Source organism: Tenrec ecaudatus, chromosome X, assembly GCF_050624435.1.
Source record: "Tenrec ecaudatus isolate mTenEca1 chromosome X, mTenEca1.hap1, whole genome shotgun sequence".
Lineage (NCBI taxonomy): Eukaryota > Metazoa > Chordata > Mammalia > Afrosoricida > Tenrecidae > Tenrec > Tenrec ecaudatus.
Window position 1 is genome coordinate 81454068 of NC_134548.1, and position 25056 is coordinate 81479123.

General features: G+C 38.5%; 1 protein-coding gene across 2 annotated transcripts in view; it reads right to left on the reverse strand.

The window, feature by feature from the left end:
- PHKA1 (phosphorylase kinase regulatory subunit alpha 1) overlaps window positions 1-25056 on the reverse strand; it is a 274019-nt gene that overhangs the window by 69889 nt on the left and 179074 nt on the right. For both annotated transcript variants that reach the window (XM_075538855.1, XM_075538854.1), the window contains 5 exons: window positions 20825-20903; window positions 8675-8835; window positions 4642-4818; window positions 680-771; window positions 12-151 (listed from right to left, as the gene is read on the reverse strand). In XM_075538855.1, the coding sequence (XP_075394970.1) occupies window positions 12-151; window positions 680-771; window positions 4642-4818; window positions 8675-8835; window positions 20825-20903 (649 nt within the window). The remainder of the gene's footprint in view (window positions 1-11; window positions 152-679; window positions 772-4641; window positions 4819-8674; window positions 8836-20824; window positions 20904-25056) is intronic.

The following is a 25056-nucleotide window of genomic DNA, read 5'->3' on the forward strand; positions in this document are numbered from 1 at the left end:
CCACTACTTACTTCATAGTATACAGCATGTAGAGTGTATCAGCTTGTTCCTGTAAGCTTGTGTTCTCCTTTAATTGTGAAACCATTTCTTTGAAGTCTACTTCCCCAGACTGGTCTCTAGGAAGATGCATCTCTACACGGACAGAGGGAACCTGTAGTTTAGGAAAGGAAGAAAATAAATTAGGTTTATAGGTACTCAATTTAAAGCCCTCAAGTTAGATACTTTCCGATTTCTAAACATTCTCTGTCAGATTCCTAATAGGCAGTACAAACCCAAAACAATTATATCATTGTTTGCTATTGGGTACCCTGCATGTATAACATATCAAAATGTTACTCAGCCCTGCATCAAAATTACTATACCCTCAAGATTTATGATACATAAATTGTTGCTAGGGAAAATGATCCATTTAATTTATTAATTTCTCACAATATCTTAACATTGTAAATTAGGTAGTGTTATACATTTCAAACCATCATGTTTGAACTCAACAGTTTAAATGTCTAATCAAAGAATCGGCCCCTTTGAAAAGCAAATGAAAAAGAACATATAACTTTATCAAGATACAGTATCCCTGTACTAGTTAATAACAGAAATCATAACATGTGGTTATATTACTTTCCATAAGGGTGGGAGTTCTTTTAAAAGCTTAGAAAAAATACCATATGTTCAAATTTACCTGGTTATCCTGTGGGGGATGACTTGAGTCAAGTAAATTGAGTGAAGGCCGAGAAGACTGAAATAACTTCATAGGAAGATACATGTGAACATCTGAAAGAGGTTGACATTTATGAGAAGATTTAGAAAATTGTTAAAATGTCAAGTTGACCGCTATAATACAGTTTACTATTTAAAGCATATGTAGGGGCTATGGGCTATTTTTTCCTTGTAGTATACTTTATTAATTTTTATTTACCTTTAAAAAGGTAAGTCTTTTACTTCTAAAAATTAATTTAAATTAATTTATTTAATAGTCACTTTTCTCCTTTTAACTCTTTTTAGGGTTTTGTTGTTCTTCTGCACCTTTCGACAGAATCACCCATACACAAGAAAAATAGGCACAAATAAATGAAGAAGTAAAGGTTTTAGAATTACCAGGAAAAATTCAGAATAATGATGTTCAGGTACTTACACTGACTAGAGAAATAGATCAAGGGACCTATGAAAAAATAGGAAAACTAAAAACCTTTCAACAACAGTAAAAGAAAATAAATAGAAATCTAAAAAAGTAATACTATGATAACAGAATTAGGCAATACTTTAAAAGAGTACAGTAATAAATAGAATAGAAAATATGGAACGATTAATTGGTGAACTTGAAGGCAAATTCATCAACAACAACTGACTATATCAACAATCAATGAAAAGAGCAAATGTATCTGAAGATAGCCTAAGAATTATAAGGAATAATATCTTGTGAACAATTTACATCTCATTGAGATTCTGGAGTAGGAAGAAACAACAACAAAAATCGATAGATAAATTAGTATGAAAAATTGCTGTAAGATAACTACCGAACAGCATAAAAGAGGAGAAAATAACTACTTGAGAAGCTGAGAGCACCCTAAAGAGGATAGAATTCAAAAGAAAAACAGCATGACATATCACAACGAGTGTCCCCAATATTAAGGACAAACAGGATCCTTAGAGAAGCTTGAGAAAAAAAGAAGAGTCATCTACAGTGGAAGTCCATAACAATAAGCTTGAATTTTTCAGCAGAAAACTTGCAGGCAAGAAGATGATGGAATGGCATACACAAAACCCAGAAAGCAAAAGCAAACACTAAAAACTGCTATCCCAAATCTAATATCTACCAAAACTATTCCTTAAATATGAGGGAGAAATAAGGGTATTTCTCAAAAACTCAAGCTCACTGCCAGTAAATGGATTCCAACTCAAATGACACTATAGGACAGGATAAATAAGCTAATCTTTCTTTGGCAGGTTGGCTGGTAGTTTCAAACTGTTGACCTTGGAAGGGTATTTCAAGATGAGGTGACAATAAAGGAATCTGTAAAATCAAGACCAGCATTATAAAAAGTATTAAAGAGAAATTTTGGCCAGGGAATCAACCACAACAGCACACAAAACTGAGATAAACATACAAGACAACACCACTTAGAAATCAACACATTTCAACAATATTCAAAACAGCACATATATCTATATAAAGAAACCAATAAAACCACAAAAAAACCCACACAGAAAAATGACAGCAACAAACGCACACATATCGATAATGATAGTGAATGTAAATGGATTAAGCACACCAATCAAGAGACAGAATAGCAGACTGCATAAGAAAACTAGCCCCATCAGTTTGCAGCCTACTAGAAATACACCTAAGACATAAAGAGAAAAATACACTAAAAATCAACGAGTGCAAAAAATATATTAAGCTAATGGCAAGCAAAAAAAGAGTGGCAATAGTAATCTCTGATAAAATAAACTTCAAAACAAAATCTATCATGAGAGACAAAGAAGGAAACTAAATAAAGTTTAAAGCAAGCATATAACAAGAAGACATAACCACAACAAACATGTACAGTCAATTAAAGATCACAGAATATATTAATCAAACTCTCATGGAGCTGAAGAAAGAAATAGACAACCCAACAATAAGAATAGAAGACTTCAATACACCTCTCTCAATGAAGGACAGAGAACCAGGACAGAAACTTAATAAAGAGACAGAAAAACCAAACATCACAATTAACCAAGTCCTAGACGTATACAGAGTACTCCCCCCAACAACAGCACAGCATACATTCTTTTCCATACACACAAATATTCTCTAGACTATATCATATGCTAGGGCATAAAGTCAGTCTAAAACAACCCAAAATGTTAAAAAAAATTGAGAATTTACAATGGATTTTCTCAGACCACACACAAAAAAGACAAAGATGAGGATATCAAGAATGTGGGAGGGAGAGTGACGGAAGATGAAGCAATTGCCTTGAGAGTTGACAGGTATTAACTCGGGTGAAGGGGAAGATAGTAATCCACAAGAAGGAGAAGAGAAATCAAAGGAATGGGCTATATTAAGCTGCTAGGGAGTAGGGGGTTTGATAAGCTGTAGTTTAAACCATTGAATACAAAATTGATTATCTGAAATATAAAATCCATACCTAACACACACTTTTAAAAATTTTTTAAATATAATAAAAATAAAGTATACATATAAAATATAATAATAAAAATAAAGCAGACATACATATAATAATAAAAATAAAGCATACATATAAAGGCCAGTACTTTATAGATCAAGAAGAAATGTATCCCTTCTTGGTAATAGAAAATAAAAATAAATATTAGATCATTTAAAGAATACCCAAATAAGCAATTTTGAAGTATATATCTAGAATTTTAGTGTCAGCTAGACATTTATGATATTCTATTAATGTAAGAAACAGCACCATAGTGTTGTCAATGATACTTTGACAGATTTATCATATATGAGAGGGTTTCAAAATGTTCATGAAAAAGATCCATTATATTTTCATTCCATTTTCCCCAAAATATCAGGAAAAGCCCAGTTATTTTTCATTTGTCTAGACTTTCTTAGAACGCTACATTCCAGTTAAAAGAGTTCTCTTGAGAAAATGTGAATGGATGATCCTATCTAGGGAATCAAATAATGTAGCGGCTGACCAAATTTGAGATAGTCCTAAAAATGTATTTACAGTCCATTGTTGAAATACTCACCCTAGCCTGTAAGGTCATAGAGAGACATGGAGCTCCTACAACTGTTCAAACAAGTAAATAGCAGAATTTGGATTTAAACTCAGGTTTCCTGATTCAAAATCAACAAATGTAACTTAATAAAGTCCATCGTTTCACATATGCTCGTTCGCAAGGGAGTGTACTCAAGGGTATCCTAAAACACTTCACTCTTTTAAATGTTATTTTCCAATCCTTATGTTTAATATCTTTAGTTAGTAAGAGTCAATAAATTTTAGGTAGCAAGAACATGCATCTCAATCATTTTAATGATCTGTAAAATGTTAACATTCAAGGTGCCCTACTATCCCTTCATATGTCGCTACCATAAAGGCATTAAACCCTTCTAGGAAGCATAACTATTCCTGGCAATGTGTAATAAATGACAGCCTCCACTGTAAGTATTACTGAAGGAAGGTAGCAGTAATAAGTAGGAAAACGGCAAAGATGCTGAAGAATGAGTACTGTGTTCGAAAAAGACAGCTCTACATTTCCGGAACAAGTCACAGCTTGCCTCAGGAAGTGAGCTATAGCTCCATAGTAAGAGTTTTACAATATTTTCTCTTTAAATAAAATTATTTCTGAAAGGGCAATGTTACAAAGGAAAACCCCTTTCTACCACTTTTGTGCATTGATGTTAAAATTGAATATGCTCCATAAAGCCTGTTCTACATCTTCTCATTGTGGCATTAGTTAATTCAGAGTAAATAACACTATCAACAGTAAATTAAACATAATCCTTTGACTTTACAAATATTTATTGAATGTCCATCCAATAGGTTCTAGTGTTGTCTTAGATGCTGGGGATAAAGCGGTGAGTAAAACAAAGTTCCTACTGTCATTATAATTAATGCCCCACCCTCATTTTGGTCTTCATATTATCCTGTTGTGACTCTAGTGAGTCATGATATTACTCACTCTGTACATGCAGCTCCTTGGCCTTGGTCACCAAGGACATTAAGTCGCAGGTTGTTTGCACGGCAGCTCGGAATCGATTTAGCCCTCCCTTCTGTGAGGCAGGGGGTAGTTTAGGATGGGGAGAAGTGTGTGCCAAAAGGTGATCTAAATAACGAGTAACTTCATCACCACAAGGAGCTGCAAGTTTGTTGAGGACAGGAGGAAGGAAAAAAAATGAACATTTTAGTACTTTATAATTCACCCCAGCAAGCAGAGCGACGTGCTCCTGTGTCCATACTACAGCACGAGTAGTCAGTTCCTTGAGGGCTCCTGGTTCAGGAATCTCATAGCCTTAAGATTCAAATACTATGGCAATTTACCAGAACCCATCAGCCACTCCAAGGGAGAAAGAAACGGCTTTCTATTCACATAAAGAGTTACAGTCTCAGAAACTCAGAGAGACAGTTTTACCCTGTCATATATAGGGTATGTTCTATGGGCATCTACTCATTGGCAGTGAGTAATATTTACATTGTATTATAATCCATACTGAAGCCTGCAATCCTTGATCTTCATCAGCAAGTGCTTCAAGTTCTCCTCGGCATATCAGAGGTTGTTAATAAACAATCCTGATGCCACATTCTTCTTGATATAACCCAGCTTCTCTGATGATTTGCTCAGCATACAGAGTGAATAGGTATGATGAGATGACACAACCCTGATGCATATCTTTCCTGATTTTAAACCATGCAACATTCCCTTGTTCTGTTCCCACAACTGTCTCTTGATCCATGCACAGGTTCTGCATCAGCACAACATACTACTTTGGGATTCCCATTCTTCCCAAAGCTATCCATAATTTGTTAACAATGAAGACAATGTTAAGGCCCTTAAAGTAACGGGAGCTTACTATAGGCAAGGTGGAACAAATAAATACGTGTGTGAGAGAGTAGTGGCACCAGTTATCGTGGTGGCAAAACATGCAGAGCATAGGATGCTTCAAAGCTCACTAATAGGAAAAGACTTTCATATGAAAGGGGCTGAGAGGGGCAAATGTTTTCCACCAAACTTTGAGTGAAGTTAAAACTAGAATCTACAAATGTCAACTACAGTTGTAAATGAAAGACCAGTTTTCATGTGAACATGGTGTAGAAAGTGCTAGTTACACATTGGTCTTCTTAGTTATTTCATTTGTTCATTCACCAAATATTTATTGCCCACTATGTATCAGGTACTGTACTATGTGCTAAGGTTTCAGTGGTAAAAAGGTATAGTCCATACTCTTTTCTAGCTTATTTCTTTATTCATTATTTTATTGGGGTGCTCTTATGAATCTTTTGACAATCCATCATTCAATTGTATTAAGCACACTTGTACATATGTTGCCATCAGCATTTCCAAAACATTTTCTTTCTACTTGAGCCCTGGTATCAGCTCTTCTTTTTCCACTCCCTCCTCCACACTTCCACACTCATGAATCCTTGATCAATTATATATTATTGTTGTTATTTCGTGTCTTACACTATCTGTTGTCTCACATAATCTACATTTTTGTTATTTGTCCCCCTGGGGATTGGGCTATATATCTAACCTTGTAATGGGTTCCCTCTTTCTCTCCCACCCCCACCTCTGTCCCCACCATCCCTCTACCCTCATGATATCACTACTTCCACTAGTGTTCCTGAAGGTTTTATCTGTCCTGCATTCCATGAGTCCAGAGCTCTTACCTGTACCAATGTGTGTACTCCAAACTCGCCAGATTTATAAGGTAGAAATAGGTAATGGCAGGGAGCGGTGGGGGAGAAGCATTCAGGAACTAGAGGAATGATATATATTTTGTAAGTGCCATACTGCACCCTGGTTGAATCGTCCCTTTCTTGTAACCCTTCTGTGAGGGATATCCAATCATCTACAGATGGGCTTTGGCTCATTGATAAAATTGTTTGTTTTGGATCTTTCGATACCTGATTATGTCTACACCTCATGATCATACAGACTGGTGTGCTTCTTCCATGTGGACTTATTTGCTTCCCTGCTAGATAGCTGTTGTTTAACTTCAAGCCTTTAAGACCCCAAAGACTATATCTTTTGATATCAGGGTACCATCCACTTTCTTCACCACATTTGTTTATGCACCAATTTTGCTTCAGTGATCGTATTGGGAAGGTGAGTATCAAAGAATGTCAGGTTATTGGAGCAAAGTATTATTGTATTTAGGGAGACCTTGAATAGAGGCCCAAAGTCCATCTTCTATCTTAATACTTAAGATATAAATATGTGGCTATTGGCCTCTATCCCTTTCATTATAAATTTATTTACATACATACATGCCTATAGCTATACCTCTATAATTAGCTTTTGATTCCTACTTCTTTCCTCTATTTCTGTTCACCTTTCTCCTGTCCTACCATCATGCTTACCCTCTACTCAGCTCTCAGTAGTTCCACTTGGTCACACTGTACATGATCAAACCCCACCAGGCCTCCTCGCCATCATTTTTAGATCTCTTGTTGTTCTCTTATCCCTGAGTTTGTTAGCTTCTCACTCCCCCTCCCCACCCCATCCTCTCCTATGTCCCTCTGGGACCACCGATCCCATTGTTTTCTCTTTGGAATTGTTTATCCTGACTATCTTATATAGATAGACATAGAGTATCTACTCTTTTATGAGCTATTTAAGACACAGAAATTGACTACGGACTAATGGTCAAATACAAAGAGAATGCATAACTAGAATAATTATTATTGACTCTTCTCTTCTTGGAATTCAAATAATTTAATGTTTGTCAATATTTTAACATTTTAGGGTAATGTTTCTCATCCATTTAAAACCCTTGCTACCCAAATGTTTTCTCATTTTATAACCTCTATATTTGTATCAGCACATACAATTTTGTTATGCTACATTTTGTCTAGTTTGTAGTAAGAAAACAATTTGTTGTTGGCTGCTGAATTGGCCTCCAACTCACGGAGACTCAATACACAAGAGAATTATATGGTTTTGATACATTAGGGTTTCATTAGCTGATCTGGGGAAGTAGATTGATCATCAGGCCTTTCTTCACAGTTTAAGTCTGAAAGCTCTGCTGAAACCTATTCCACATCACAACAACTTGCAAGTCTACACTGACAAAACAAGTGGTGTCTATACTTTAGGTTCATTGGCCGGGCATCAGACCTGGTCATCCATACAGAAAGCAACAATACTACGATTGAACTACCACTGTCCTCCATGAAAACAATGATGTTGGTATAAGGTGTCATTGATTCAGTTCCAGCTCATAGGGGCTCCATATACACAGAAGGAAACACTGACCAGCCCTGTACCATCTTCACAATTGCTATGTTATCCAGCCACTGTGTTAATCTATCTAGTTGAAGGTCTTCCTCTTTTTTTCTCACCCTCTATTTTACCAAGCATGTTGTCTTTACCAGATGCTAGTCTCTCCTGGTAACTTGGCCAAAGTACATGAGACTCACACTGAAGAGGTCTCATCATCCTCAGTTCTAAGCTGTACTTCTTCTAAGATTTGTGTGTTTCTTCTCCTGGCAATCTATGGCATTTTCAATATTCTTTGCCAACACCATAATTAAAATGCATCCTAAATATATTTTTTATTCTACCCCAAGAGTTTCTGACAGGGTCCTGATATGAGAAAACAAACAAACCAGGTCTTTAATAAATATTTTTGCCTTATAATATTAAAATTAGTACCATATATTTTTTCTACTACATACTTGATTCTTAATATCTCTCGCTTATCAATTTCCTCTCATTTAAAAATCACACCTATTTTAAATACCTGGGAAAGAAATCGCCCTAAACTTATTGAAGCACAATCTAACATCAATCATAACTCTACAAACACCCTGGGGTTATTGGATCAAAATCCATGGGTAAGTGGAGGGATGAAAAGTAAAGCCAAACAAAAGTCAAAATTTAAGCATATTAAGTAGAAGTGAGGATGGTACACTGTGAGACTGCTGGCAGCATGAAATATTAAGATGCAAACAATATATTGTAATCTTAATAACACCTTGATAAACCTCCTTACCAGTACTAGTTGAATCAAAGTCATCCATCCAGTCACCAAATTCCAGCTGACTGTCATCATAATCATCATCATACAGCTTACCCTCAGGTCCAGGATCCATGAAGCTCAAGTATGTGCAGCAAGAAGTTGTCAAGAACTCTGACAATTTGCCTGTTTGAACCCTGACCATTGAGAAGCAGTTAGAAAACAGCAAACTAGGCAAAATCATTTTCAAAACAATACATTAGTGATAAAAGGATACACAGAATTTTTTGTTGGGGGATTAATAATGTTTATATAAAAACCATTGTCATAAAGTCAATTCTGATGCCTAGTGACCCTATTTATAGGGGTGCTAATATTGCAAAACTTTATGGGAGCCAACAGCCTCATCCATAGTGCAGCTGGGTTTGAATTGCTGACTTTGCAATTATCAGGCTAATGCCTAGCCCCTCAGTGAAATTTTACAGCAATGCTAGGCATAATATACAACATAAAGGGTTAGAGTATTGTTATTTAAGTGCCATAATTACAGAACCCAAATATGTCATCAGATCAGTTTTGCTTTCTTCTACCACCACCATACAACTTCCCTAATTAGGCTAGACATATGATTTTAAAAAGTCCTACTCCTGGGCATTATCAATTCTCCCACCCCCTCACCTGGGGCACTAGTCTGGGCTGCAGTCATGTTGCCAGTCTAGGCACCTGCACTTTAGGAGGAGAGTTGAGTGAGGTCACAGGCAGTGACTCTGAAGGTGCTGGGTAGAGAAAGGTCAGTGCTCATTGCTTCCTCACTTGTCAGGATTTGTGAAAGTTGTTAAGAGTCAATTCCAGAGGACTTCAGGCAAGATTGCAACTGAGTAACACATACCAGAGGGACTCTGCAGAAATCAATGCAGAAGAGTGACTGAGAGGGAAATTAGACTCGGCTGGGTCAAAGGAGGAGCATCATAAAGATAAGTAGACACAGATCCACTTGGTTTTGAGGAGCAGTGGGCTTTTGGCTTACCACTGTGGAGCCTGGCTAAGCCCCACCACAGACTTGGCCATAGTCAGGCTCCTTTGGCCAGCCCAAGGGCTTTACTTCAACAGAGCCACAGCTTGCTGCCACCTCTGGGCAGGGTTTAAACCCCTCCAGCCCCATGGTCAGTCTGGCAATCGGGGCTCAGTTATATCATTACTTTTGTTTCTCTCTTTCCCCCAACAGTCTCAGTGGGCTCAGTTTTTTCTCCTCTTCTCTTTCCTCTCACATGCCACTGCCAGCCTCCAGGACACACCCCTTCACAGAGGGCAATTATGCCAGCCTTCCACCCAGCTGGGGGAGCTCCAGGGCTTGGCAGCATAACACATGGCTGGGGAAATCCCACCCGCCTTCCACCTCAGGGAAATGCCCACCTACCCTCCAAAGCCCTTTAAATGGCCTGGGGGACTTCTGCCCACCCTTTCGGGCGCTCCACTTATCTGGGGGATCCTCTGCCCACTTTCCACCGTGCTCCACATGGCTGGGGGAGACCCTGCCTGTCTCCTGAAGTCCTATGTGGCTGAAAGAACTTTTTCCTGCCAGCTGTAGTGCTTCACATGGTCAAAGTCAGCTTCCCAACCCTTTCCAGAACTCCACACTGTTGTGGGAACCTATGCCCAACCTACGCAATGATCTGGCTGAGTAGGGCAATTCTGCCCATCATCTGCAGTGCTCTACACCAAATCAGGCAGCCCTACCTGCCCTGCATGGCACTCCTGTTGCAGAAGACACCACTGCACACCCTCTGGGACATCCCAAGTCACTGTTGGCCACACCACCATGGCTTCCTGTGATACCATACAGTGCAGCACCATCCTTCAGGTCCACAAACACCCAACCAGCATCCCCTGTGAGGATCATGCAAATTGCCCTCCAAATAATAAAATACTGGTTGGCTAGAAAAAGGGTGAAACCACAGGAGGAAAAATCTGTTGCCCGACCCCAGAGTGCAATGAGCTTCAGACAGTTCAAAGAAGCATTCCTTTGAATCTCCCAAAGAGAGAGCCTAGTGCTCTTCGACACTCTGGTAAATGGCGCTGGGCTCCTCTAAAACAATACAACATAAATAGGAATCATCCCCGACAACCTCAACAACAACAACAAAAAACCAGGAGAAACAAAAGGTAAGGTTGGAAGAAGTCCTGAATCTAACGAAGTGCATAGAAGCTGATATTGATCTACCACAGAAAGAAATCTTCAGAATGGTGCTAGGAGTCGTACAGGATATGAGGGAAGCTATACAGAAAAGGGATGAAATGCTAGAGAAGATAAAGGCCATGCACCAAAGGGAAATGCAAGACCTAAGGGGTGAGATAAAAACCAATAGCAAATTCAGAGACTTTGCCAACAGATGAGGAGGCAGAGAATCACACAAATGAAGTAGAGGATAACCAGGCAGACTTCAACAAAAGAGAAAGACAGTCAAATAACGTAATCAGAGAAGTTGTAGAAAACCCGAGGGCCATGTCTGATGCTATAAAGAGGAAGAACATTGGAATAATTGGACTACCTGAACAAGACACAATGAAGACATCCACGGCAAAAATAGCACGGGAATTCTTAGAGGAAAACTTCCCCAGCTTAATGAGTGAAAACCAGGCAACCATTCAGGAGGCCAAAAGAACATCAGCTGGACTGAACCAAGAAGTCACCAAGGCATATAATAGTTAAACTATCCAACTTTGAGGAAAAGGAGGAAATCGTTGAGAGCAGCTAGGGAAAAACGAGCAGTCACCTATAATGGCTCCAAAATAAGGATATGCTCAGACCTATCAGCTGACACTATGAAGAACAGGAGAGAGCGGAGTAACATACTCCAAAAATTGAAGGAAAATAACGAAAGCCAAGAATACTCTATCCAGTCAAATAATCTACCAAGACAGATGGAGAATTAAGAGTCTTCACAGACTAGGAAAAACGCAAAGAATATGTTAAAAGAAACTCAGCCCTACAAAAGATCCTTGACGATGCAGTATGGGAAGAACAACAGCACTCAACGAATGCAAATAAGAGACCATCACATAGAACAAACCCACCCAGAGGGCACCAAGGGAAAAACAGCCCTCAAGAGCATTGGATCAAGGGTGGAAAGAAGGCAAGAATGAACCATACACGCACATACATGCACAAAATACTGATAAGGAGGTAGTTAAACATGTAACACAAAGGTACTATATGATACCACAGAGTCCACAAATGGATGTAATAGCCCTAAACATCAATGGACTGAACTCAGGCATTAAAAGGCAGAGGCTGGCAGACAGGCATAATAAACACAACCCATCAATCTGCTGCCTACAGGAGACACATTTAAAGATTACTGACAAAAATAGGTTGAGAATCAAAGGCTGGAGACAAATATACCAAGCAAATGGCAATTCAAAAAAAAGCAGGGTATGCCATCCTAATCTCGGACAAAATAGATCTCAAGGTGCAAGCCATAAAAAGAGATAAAGAGGAGCACCATCTAATGCTCAAGGGAACAGTAGACCAAGAATCAGTGAGCATAATAAATATATATCCACCCAACTAGAGACCCATGAAATTCATCACACAAATACTCCGAAAGATGAAAAAAGAAATCATAGGCTCAACAATTATAATAGGTAACTTTAATACACCACTCTCTGAGACACAAGTCAAATCTGTATGCATTCAAGCACACAGAGATCATACAGACTTCTATCTTTGACCACTATGCCATAAGGCTGGAAATCCACTAAAGGATGATGAAGAAAATGTGGGAAAACAATTGGAGGGTGAATAACTATTGCAAAAGGAGTGGGTACTGGCTCAGATCAGAGAAGAAATTAGGAAGTTTCTAGAAACCAACAAGAATGAGAATACGACATATCAAAACCTTTGGGACACAGCAAAGGCATTTATCAGAGGAAGTTTGATAGCAATACATGCACACATGAAATAGGGAGAGACTTATTATTGATGTGCTGGCACAAAACTTACAGCAATTAGAGCAGAGTCAACCGGACAACTCCGACTAATAGCAAAAGAAATAATGAAAATCAGGGCTGAGATGCATGAGAGGGAAAACAAGAATTGGAAAAACTGATTACCAATTTCATATGGAAAAGGAAGAAGCCCAGAATTAGCAGAGAACTCCTCAAGAAGAAGGATTAAGTGGGAGGATTTGCTTTACCTGACAAAACAGTGTGGTATTGGTATAATGACAGATACTCAGACCAATGGTAAAGAACTGAAACCCCAGAAATAAAATCATTAGCATACACACAACTGATCTTTTATAAGGGCCTCAAAAATATCAAATGGGAAGCGGATGCCCTCTTCAACAAGTGGTGCTGGAAAAAATGGATATCTACCTGCACAAAAATGAAGCAAGACCTTTACCTCACTCCATGCACAAGAATAAACTCAAGGTGGACCACAGACCTGGAGGTAAAACCCCAAACTATTAAGGCCATCAATGAGGGTATCGGGACAAACTAGAGAACATTGGCACAGGGAATATTACGGTATCGGAAATAGGGAAGGACACAAATATAGAGGAGGCACAAATTCATAAGTAGGATATACTGAAGATAAAACACCTATGTGCATCGAAAGAATTAATAAGAGAGCCCATGGACTGGGAAAACATCTTTAGCAATGAAACATCAGACAAAGGCCTTATTACTAAAATTAATGGTACTCTGCTAGATTACAAAAAGAAAAAAAACACTAATTGTCCACTCAGGAGGTGGACGAAGGACCTGAACAGAAGTTTCACAAGGGCAGAAATTTGAATGGTGAATAAACATAGGAGAAAATGTTCCTGATCAATAGCCATAAGAAAAATGCAATTAATGTAACTATGAGATACCACCTAAAACACTCAGATTGCTCAATTTAAAAAAGCAGAAGGTAACAAGTGTTGGAGAGGCTATGGTGAAATAGGAACTCTGATCTACTTCTGGTGGACCTGTACGTATGTACAGCCACTAAGGATATGTATTCAGAACCATCTAAAACAGATGGAAATAAAGCTGCCAAATGACCTAGCAACCCCCCTACTGGGCATATACCAAAAAAAGGCAAGAAACAAACCAAGGTCAGACATCTGTGCTCCAATATTCATTGCGGTACAGTTCACAATAGCAATAGTTGGAAACAACCCAAATTTCCATCAACAGATGAAAGGATTGAAAAACTGTGGTATATACATACAATGGAGTTCTACGCATCCCTTAAAAGCAGTGATGAATGCATGAAGCACATCATCGCATGTGAAGAATTGGGGGAAATTATGGTAAATGAAGTAAGCCAGGCACAAAATTATGGTAAATGAAGTAGGCCAGGCACATGAGTCTGCTGAGGTTAAGCTTAAAAATGCAAAAGGGACATAGGGGAAAAGTCATTGTATATATATATATTTCCTGGGTGAGGTCCAGGTACTATGGCAAGGGCCAGACCCAATCTAGGGATACATATGGCAGCCAACTAAAATGGAGGAGAAAGAAAGGAAGAAAGAAAAGGAAAGAAAGAGCGAAAGAGCGAAGGAAGGAAGGAAGGAAGGAAGAACGAACGAATGAACGAAAGAAAGAAAGAAAGAAAGAAAGAAAGAAAGAAAGAAAGAAAGAAAGAAAGAAAGAAAGAAAACATGGGTAGAGGGGGAATAGGTCAAGAACCCAACCAAGAGGAGGTTATTGTTTTATCTCCACAGGAGAGGGAGAGAGCAACCAGACTTCAACCCTGTGGGCCAAGATGTGAATGCAACATACAGGCAGGAAGCCGGGAACCAACCGAGATTGCAGGGTCAGCCCCAATCACAACTACATGGACACCTCCCTCCCCCAAGAAGAATTCACTTCAGAGGAGAACACTGAAGCTACACCTCAGGGAGAGGGGCACGTCTGATCAGAACACACAGGAGTAAATGAGGAGGGAAGGAGAGAGTGGAAAACATCCTAGCCCACCAAGCTCCAAGGAGGGGGATGGTTTTCCTGCTCAGAGCAGCCTATGCACAGAGAGGACCATAGGGTCAGCCCCACCAGGAGACATGACATCCCTCAAAGACCCATAGTGCTACAAGGGACTACAATGGAGGCACAGTGCTGGAATTGTGCTTGATCTGATCCCACCACATCGGGGTGAAATGCTAAGGGCATGCAAAAGAACAGAAAGTGGAGCAAAGCAATTAAGCCCCCAGGGAATACAAAAAATAGACTTTGGGGCCAGGGCATGGCACCCAATCAGAATCTCCCGGAAAACACCACTAAAAGTCAACCGACCTGGAGCTATTAATAGACTTATTTTTGGTGATCTTTTTTTCTCTTGTTGTTTTGTTTTGCTCTGTCTTGTTTGTTTGTTGGTGTTTATTATTGTCTCTGCATGTCTATCTAGATAAGATAGGTGGGATAAACAATCCAGAGGAGAAAACAATGGACCGATGGTTCCAGGTGGGGGAAGGGAGACATGGGGGGGGGATGGGTGTTAACAAACCGAGAGACAAGGTAACAGCATGTGATCTAAAATCTATGGCGAGGAGGGCATAGGATGCCTGGTAGGGCTTGAACAAGGGCAATGTAACTGAGAGGAATCACCGAAACCCGAATAAAGGCCGGACATGATAGTGGGACAAGAGGAAAGTAAAAGGAAATAGAGGAAAAAACTAGGAGGCAAAGGACATTTATAGAGGTCTAAATATAGGCATGTACATGTATAAATATATTTATATATAAAGTAGAAAATAGATCTATGTACATATATTTATATGTTAAGGATTAAGGTATCAGATGAATAATTGGGCCTCTGCTCAAGTGCTCCCTCAACACGAGAACACTTTTCTAATAACCCGGCATTCTGTGATGCTCACCTTCCCTAACATGATCACTGAAGACAAAATGGGTGCATGAGAAAATGTGGTGAAGAAAACCGATGGTGCCTGGCTATCAAAAGATATAGTGTCTGGGGTCTTAAAGGCTTGAAGATAGATGAGCGGCCATCTAACTGAGAAGCAACAAAGCCCACATGGAAGAAGCACACCAGCCTGTGTGATCATGAAGTGTCCATAGGATCAGGTATCAGGTATCGAAGACTCAGAACAAAAAATCAGACCTTTGTGAATGACGGGGGAGCATGGAGTAGAGACCCAAAGCCCATCTGTAGACAATTGGACATCCTCTGACACAAGGGTCACAGGCAGGGACGAGCCAGTTAGGGTGCGGTATAAGACCAACAAAACCCACACGATTCCTCTAGTTCTTTAATGGTTCCCCCCACCAAAAAAACCCCCAAAACATCATGACCCCATTTCTACCTTGCATACCCGGCTAGACCAGAGCATGTACACTGGTACAGATAAGAGCTCTCAACACATGGAATACAGGGTATATAAACTCCCCAGGAACAGCAATGGGAGTAGTGATGCCATGAGGATAGGTGAAGGGTGTGGGGAGAAGGGGTATTAAGAGGGAACTGATCACAAGGATCAATGTATAACTGTCCCCCCAGGGGGATGAACAACAGAAACATAGGCGAAGAGGGACAGCGCATATGAAAACAATAATTTATAATCTATCAGGGGTTAATGAGGGGGGTAGGGAGGAATAAAATAAAAGGAAAATGTTTTTAAAATGATAATGGCAACATATCTACAAATGTGCTTGACATAATTGATGTATCGATTGTTATAAGCCCTGTAAGAGCTCCAATAAATGATTTATAAAAATTATAAAATTGGGAGAAAAAGACATGGCACTTAAATGACTAACACATGAAAAAAATTCACTATCACTAGCTATCTGGAGGTACAAGTTAAAACTACTATGAGAGATGCAAACCAAAAGACAATGAGATGTCACCTTACACCCACAATGAAAGCACAATGCAAGAACCAGAAAACAACAAATGCTGGAGACGATGTGGAGAAACTGAAACTCATATACACTGTTGGATTTGTAACTATAAAAGCACTATGGAAAGGTACCTAAAACAATGAGGAATGAAAATCCCATATGATCCAGCAGTATCATTATTGGGCAGTGTTAGGCTGGGTTCACTAGAGAAACAAATAAAATGACACTCATGTATAAGAAAGAGCTTTATATCAAGAAGTAATTATATATCATGAAAGCGATACTAGTCCTTAAGTCCTTAAGATACTAGTCTTCAGACTCATGCAGCCACATTCAATGATGCAAAATGCATGAAGATCACAGGCTGGTGGGTGCAGACTCATGCAGATTCAAGGTCGGTGGAAACATATCAGGGTTCTGGAAGCTCTCGGGGTGGCCAGCAAGTAGGAAAGGCAAAGGGAGAAGTTCCCAGGATCCTTTTTATGAGAAGGCTACCCACACAAGGAGACACCATCAGGCAGTGACCTACTTGACAGGTTGGATATCACCTTTATATTTGTATACAACTTCAAGTTGACATAAAATTACTTAAGACCACAGACATATGATCCAAAGAACTAAGAAACAGAACACAAACAGATGTATGCTCTCAAATGTTTGTTGCAGAACAGTTCAAATTAGCAAGAAACTGGAAACAGCCCAATGGTCCCCAAATAGAAGAATGGTTAAAGCAACTGGTACAGAATGGAATACTATATATGCCTAAAAAGATAGACATGAAATCATGAAACACCTCATGACAATGGAAACCATTGTGCTGTGTGAAGTTAGTCAATCACAAAAAAACAAAAATTGTATGAGTTCACTATTATAAGGATAAACATCAAGATGTAGACAAGCTTCTGCTTTCAAATCACGTAAACTTCTAATCCAATCTTCCAAACAAGGAAGTCGAGAGCCTACTTAGTATCCACGAACCATACATCACTCTCTTTATATTTATATCTTCGAAAACACTTTGACAGAGGAGACCTCACCTCAGCTAGAGTCGCCCCTTCAAGAAGGGAGTAAGGGAAAAGACCATTTATTTGCTGCCATATAACGTTATGAAAATATCACAAAAGTCAGCAGACACTCCTAAAAGAGGGATAAAGGAACCTTATTGGAAAGTCAAGATGGGGGGAGGGGCATCTATGTTTTGAAGGATGCATTTACATTACATTTCTGTTGGTGGGTCTTTGGCGGGGGGGGGGGGGACGGGCAATTTCCTACTGGAAAAAAACCTTAACAATACTTGCATAGAATCCAAGGGGAGAATAAACCCAGTACTATATTCCTGACGAGACACATTTGATCTAGTTTTTATCTAGCCCTTGGTGACTCAGGTTGTATACTATAAACTACTGTGACTTTAGAGTCTGTCCTTTCAAGGCATGAACATCCTTCATAAACCACAACAGAAGGACTCAAACTGTGGAACCCACTAGTGGAACCCACTAAGTTAATTGGGCTTTGACTCAAAACCAACTTACGATCTAAACTCCCTGGTGTGAGAAGAAACAGATGATTGTCACCCCAAAGCTATGGAATCAGTAGTCGTTGAACTTGGCTTCAGATCCCTTGCTTTGAGGGTACTCAATGAAAGGTGGCGTGGGACCACCTTGTATTTACTATTTTAATTCCCTCGTTGCTTTCCTATGAAATGTATTAATCTGATGGGCATGGCCCTGCCTTTGTGAATGTACATTATTGGAAAATGTTTCCTATCACCAACCCCATTGCCAATTTAAATAGTGCTCAGTCATTTAAGAGTCTAACCTGTACAAACTAACAATCCATATGATCCAGTTAGGATCCAGGCTATACTGATGTAACTTCCTTTTCTAAACAGTATGTTAAATTGGATACTATTGGATAAATGAATGAAACTATCAATAGAATTACAGTATGTTCCAGAGGGATGATTGATAATGTTCTCTGTCACAAAATGATAATGAGACTTCTAATGTGAATCAGAGATGTATATAAACCATAAATATATGAATGGATTTTGAGCTTGCACTTAATTGTAGCCTCTTACAACATGGCCCTCTTCAACACTCAGGATTATGGCAGATATAATTAAATTATAATACCTCATTGTTTGATCTCTCTTTTGACCCATTTTAAGTTTGTTCTAATTTTTAATATTTCCTGCTTTTTTCCTTGATGGAGTTTTTTCCTTTGGTTTATATTATTAATGTTACTGGTTATTTTTTACTGTTTTTCTCTTTTTGGGGGGCATGTTTTCAAGTATATGAAATCCAGACTTATTGGAGATGTAAGAGGGTAAGTTAGAGGGAAATAGGGAGCCAATAATTAGTATTAAGAAGGAAGAAAATGTCTTCTGAATGGGGGGCATGTTTTCTGAATGGGATGATTATACTTTGGTTATGTACAAGTATACCCTTGTTCTTAGAAGGCAGAAAATGAAATAATTTAAGATTGAAAATCATAATGTCACAGCTAAGTCTTAGGGTTCTGTTAAAAAATAGGTGTGTATGTGTTATGTGCAGCATATACATAAGTGTATGAGTGCATATGTATATGTGAAAAAGAGGGAGGGATCTGAAATGAAGAGAGAAAAAGGAGAGAACACAAAAATGGGTCAAATATTAATAGATGCATCTTGAGGAAAGGTATATGGGTGCTTATTACTATTGTTACAATTTTCTCCAAGCTGGATATACAAAAAATAAAAGTGGCAACAAAAAAATCCAGCTAGATTAGTACCGATGAAGAACACAGCTTTCCCCCAGATCCTGGATGCTTCCTCCCCCCAACTACCATGATCCGAATTCTACCTTGCAGGACTGGATAGGGCAGAGGCTGTACACTGGTACATATGAGGGCTGGAGGTACAGGGAATCCAGGTTGGATGATACCTTCAGGACCAAGGGTGTGAGGGGCGATGCTGGGAGAGTGGAGGGTGAGTGGGTTGGAAGGGGGGAACTGATTACATGTGACCTCTTCCCTGGGAGAGGGACAGCAGAGAAGGGGGGAAGGGAGACTCCGGATAGGGCAAGATATGACAAAATAACGAGGTATAAATTACTAAGGGCACATGAGGGAGGGGGGAAAGGGGAGGGAGGGGAAAAAAAAAAGAGGACCTGATGCAAGGGGCTTAAGTGGAGAGCAAATGCTTTGAGAATGATTGGGGCAGGGAATGTATGGATGTGCTTTATACAATTGATGTATGTATATGTATGGATGGTGATAAGAGTTGTATGGGTCCCTAATAAAATGTAAAAAAAGAAAAGAGGAGAAAAAAATGATTAGGGCAGGGACTGTACAGATGTGCTTTATACAATTGATGTATGTATATGTATGAACTGTGATAAGAATTGTATGAGCCCCTAATAAATTGTTAAAATTTTAAAAAAAGATTAAAAAAAAAGAAAAAGAAAATGATTAGGGCAAAGAATGTACAGATGTGTTTTATACAATTGATGTATGTATATGTATGGATTGTGATAAGAGTTGTATGAGCCCCCAATAAAATGTTTTTTAATAAAAAAAAATCCAGCTAGAATTAATATTCTGGTAAAAAAAATTTTAAAACACATTTTCTTGTCTACTCAGTTTATGAGGTAGGGAAATGGTGTAATGGTTATATCTTGGGCTGATAACCCCAAGGTCAGGAATTTGAAACCACCAGCGACTCCTTGGGGAAAAGGCAAGGCTTTCAACTCCCGTAAAGAAGTCTTAGAAACCCACAGGGGCAGTTCCACTCTATCCTATAGGTCACTATGAGTTGGCAGCGACTCTGTGGCAATGAGTTTGGTTTTCAGTGTAAGGCAAAGAGCAGTCAGCCCCGGTGGTGCTGTGGGTTATGCACTGAGCAATTATCTTCCAAATCAGAGGTACAAATCCATCACCACATCACTGCTCCTCTGTGGGAGAAAGATAAGGCTGTGTGCTCCCATCAAGATTTTCGTCTTGGAAACCCTATACAGGGTCTCCTTGAGTTGGAACCACTTGATGGCAGCAGCTTTAGTTTGATTTGGTAGGCAAAGGCAAGCATCCACTGAAAACCCTACGGAGTACAGTTCCACTCTAACGCACATGAGTTGGAATAAACTCAGTGGCATCTGGTTTACCGTGAAGTAAAAAAAGGTGGAAAAAATGTCAACCTACCCCAATGAGATCAATTTCTGATCCACACTATCAAAGGCTGGCTTCTATGAGTAGGGAGGGATTATATTGTTTAAGACACAGAGAAAATCATCTCCTAAGTCTTCCTTTGCCATCCGTAGCCCATATTTCTTATTTAAGAATGCATTGAATATAGCTTACCTTGCTCCACCAAAATAGCCATCCTGCATTTTTTGGAGTGCTGCCAGGATAGCTGAATTCAAGCTGGTTCCATCCTCATCTTAAAATGAAGAGAATATATTTTTTTTATCTTGGTTATTGGTTTACTGTGACATAGATGAAAGTTTACAAACTAGATCAGTTTTACATTTAATAATTCATAGACCTATTATTTCAACTCATCCATTGCAATTCTCTCAATTATTACTTGTTTCAGATTACTGACATATAATTCCTATACCATACATTAAATAATTTGAACATATTAGAGAGTTTTGCAGTCATCACCACATCAATTTCATAACATTTTATTCATTATTGTACTCGTTATCACTAGCTCCTTCCCCAACTTTCCCCACCACAACTCCAAGAAACTAATAATTCATTTATTATCTCTATAGATGATCTATCCTGGATTTCATATAAAGAAAACAAGATACCCCCCACCAATTAGGAAATAAAACACATAAATATCTCAATCTAAAAGAAAGCAGAAAATAATTAAAAACTAGAACACATTCTAGATGGTCAAAAGGGAGAACAAAAGATAAGATGTTAAATATTGGCCTACTGCATCAACCTTAATCCACTTTCAAAAGTACTGTCTGATAGCAAACCTATTCACATCTCTGGTCAATGGTCAGAGGAGAATCTCTGGAGGTCTAATCTACAAGGGGATGCTGCCAATAGATTTTGGACTTTCATTGTCATTCATAACCTTCTATAAACCAAGTGCATAGAATTTAAATTCTAATATATTTCCCTCTGCTAGTCTTGGATTTGTTATTAATAATCCTTGGATCACATGTGGATTTAACTCTCACCTCACTTAGATGGCTGCTTGATTTAAAACAAGCCTTTAAGACCCCTATGCTATTCTTTCTGATAGTTGGGAACCATCTGACTTTTTCATGACACAGTGTACTCATATTGTCATTGATCAAAATAAAGAGAAATTTAAAACTATCTTTATGATCTTATATTTTATAAAAGGAAGAATCTTTCAAAAATAACTCAAAAACAAACATTCTGGTGGTGATAGCACCGGTGAATCATGCTCCTCATTGACCACCTTATATTTTAACAATGTGCCATTGTATTTCAACAATGTGAAATTATGCCAGCCACATTGCAAAATGGGCAAACAGTAAGGAATGATGATCACAGACAGTTATTTCTAGGCATAATCATATTCATCATGAAATTCTCAGTACTTAGCCCAGGAACTGATGGTAGAACAATTCATGAATAATGAATGGTGACAATAATGTTAACAGCAACTACTGGATAAACATGTGCTAAGCACTATGCTAAAACATCAAATATTCACTTTTTCCTTTAATGATCTTTGGTGTGTGTGTGTGTGTGTGTGTATGAAGGCATAAAATTATATGGGATGCTAGCAATTATCTTATTTTACATGAAGAAGATCATACAACACAAGCACTTTTACAATCCAGTTTTTACAATTTTCACCATAACCTGAACCATTTTTCATGCCAGTACAAAATAAATCTAGCTTATACCTTCGTGATAGCTAAAAATGGTACCATGGCAGATAGTCAGACTTTTTTATTGTATTATGAACAATGATATTGTATTGGTCTTGGTAGACTAGAGAAACAAATTCATAGACACTCATATGTGTATAAGAAAGAGCTTTATATCCAAGAGCAGTAGAATATTGAGAAAACATCCCAGCCCAGTCCAGATCAAGTCCATAAGTCCAATATTAGCCCATATGTCCAATACCAATCTATAAAGTCCTCTTCAGACTCATGAGACACATGCAATAATGCCGAATGCAGGGAGATCTCAGGCCAGTGGGTGGAAAGTTTTGTGGATCCAGTGGTGGTAGAGCATCTCAGTGCTGGCAGGGGTCTCCACATGGTTCCTTCAGCTCCAGGGCTCTAGTGTAGCTCTATGTGTCTTGTAAGCAAGCATGACTCACAGGGAATGTGCGTGTGTCCCCCCTCCAGTGAGCTATTTATCTCCTTAGCTCCTCAAAATGAGGTCATTAAGATGCAGCCTTATTGATAGGGTAAACTCCACCCCTTCACTCTTAAGTATCAAAATGACAGCAGATTATGTAACTACCATGACTATAATATGTGTCAACTCATTGTGTTAGGCAGGGTTCTCTAGAGAAACAAAACCAGGACACTTATGATTATTTATAGATGATATAGATAGATATATACAGTATAAGGGAATATAACAGCGACTTAGTCCACACAGCAGGACAGAGAGCTCAGTTCAACTTACTTCCATGGAACAGTTAATGTACTGGAAGTCCTTCAACTCACAAGGGCTGCTGGGTCCAATGTCAAGGAATCAGACAGCTGAGTTTTCCCTATAGCAATGCAGGCAGTCAGGCCACAGGCAGCAAACAGCATGGTGGGTCACCAACAATCAGCAGCTCAGGAGCTTAGTGAAGCAGGCCTGGATGGGATATCAAACTCAAGCAAGGCAAGATGACAGGATTCGACAATCTCAAGCTCAAACGATGTATACACCAGCAGCATGGTGAAGAAGGTCTCAAAGGAATGTCAAGCCCTAATGACACAATTCATGGGTTGGCTGTCCCACAGGTAGTGTAGCTCACAAGTTGGGGCAGAAAAATAGCTAAGCAATCGCATGATGGTCTGATCACCAGAGAGCAAGAGAAAGAGGGGCAGGGCTTGCCAAACTATTTATCCTCCAATCAAATTGCGACCTTATTAATCCCACATGTTCCTATTGGCCTGGTTGGCACAATAGAGTTACCTATCACACATTAATTATACACTAGTTTTGTTATTGCCATAGAATAAATTCCTATAAGTAGAGCTGATAGGACAAAGAGAACATTACTGGAAAATTTTGTAGGTTGCTAAATTACTTACTAAAATGTTTTGCCAGCAATATATCTACCAGCAGTATTCATACTGGCTCATTTCTCATGCCTTTAACAATACTGGGCATTAAGGATCTTTTAATCTTTGCTAATATGATCGGTAAAAATAAATGGAACTTTAAAATCATAACAGTAATAAAATTAAAGAGGCTTTCATATATCTATATAGCATTTAAATTTCTATTTAAAATTACCTGTCATTTTCCTTTCCTCCTTTTTTTCTACTGGATTATTTTTTTAAATGACTTTTAAGTGTACCTTATCTTTTATTATTATTATCCTTTTGTTTTCTGCCATATGCATGGAAACCACCTTCTCCAATGTATAATTTTTTCAGCATCATCCATGGTATGTTTTTCTACAAAGTATTAACATTTTTACATTTAAAAATATATGACAATTTTTATGACAATTTTTCTTTTTGTGTTACCAGAGAAAGCTTTCTTTGGCTCAAGGGCATAAAAACATTCTCCTATATTTCCTCTAATATCTTTAGAAAAACTTTTTATTGTGATTTGGATTAAATTTTACAGAGCTAATAAATTGGTTTTTCATTCAACAATTCATATGAATTTTGATTTGTGCATTGATTGCAAAACCCACATTATAACAGCATTCTAACCACTTCCTCCTTGGGTTTATCATTTCCAATGTGAAGCTCAGGGTTTGTGTTGTCTACTAATTGTTTGGACTAATTCTTTTACTACATCTTCAATTTTATACATTCTTTGTTCTGGACAAGGATAAATGAATAGTTGCATTTTAGATGGCCACTCACAAGCTTTTAAGATCCCATTAGCTACTCAACAAAGTGCGGAACATTGTCATTGTGGAGTATGTTAGGACAGTAGACCTTGGTGTTCCTCCAAACCATAGTCCCGATCTTCCCAGGTCCATGGGCTCATTCCCTCAAGGTGTTTGGCTATGACTAAGACATTATCATAGTTTTACCCATTGTATGCTCTATTATAATCATGGATGTATTTGAAGTACATATACAAGACTAAGTAAAACAGAATTGTTAACAATCATAGATATATTTATTAAACAAAAATATTAAAATGTGCCCTGCTATCAGAAAGAATAGCATCTGGGGACTTAAAGGCTTGTTTTCAAATTAATAGTCATCTAAGTGAAGCATCAACTAAGTCCACATGGAAGATACACACCAGTCTGTGTAATCCAAAGATAAAAAATAATAAAATGCAAAGTAGGAATGGTATCAGAGATTAAACTGTGAACACTTGATTTGCAGAAGGCAATTGATGATAGTGGTAACCCAAAATTCATTAGCGGGGCCCCTACATGGGTTAAGCCT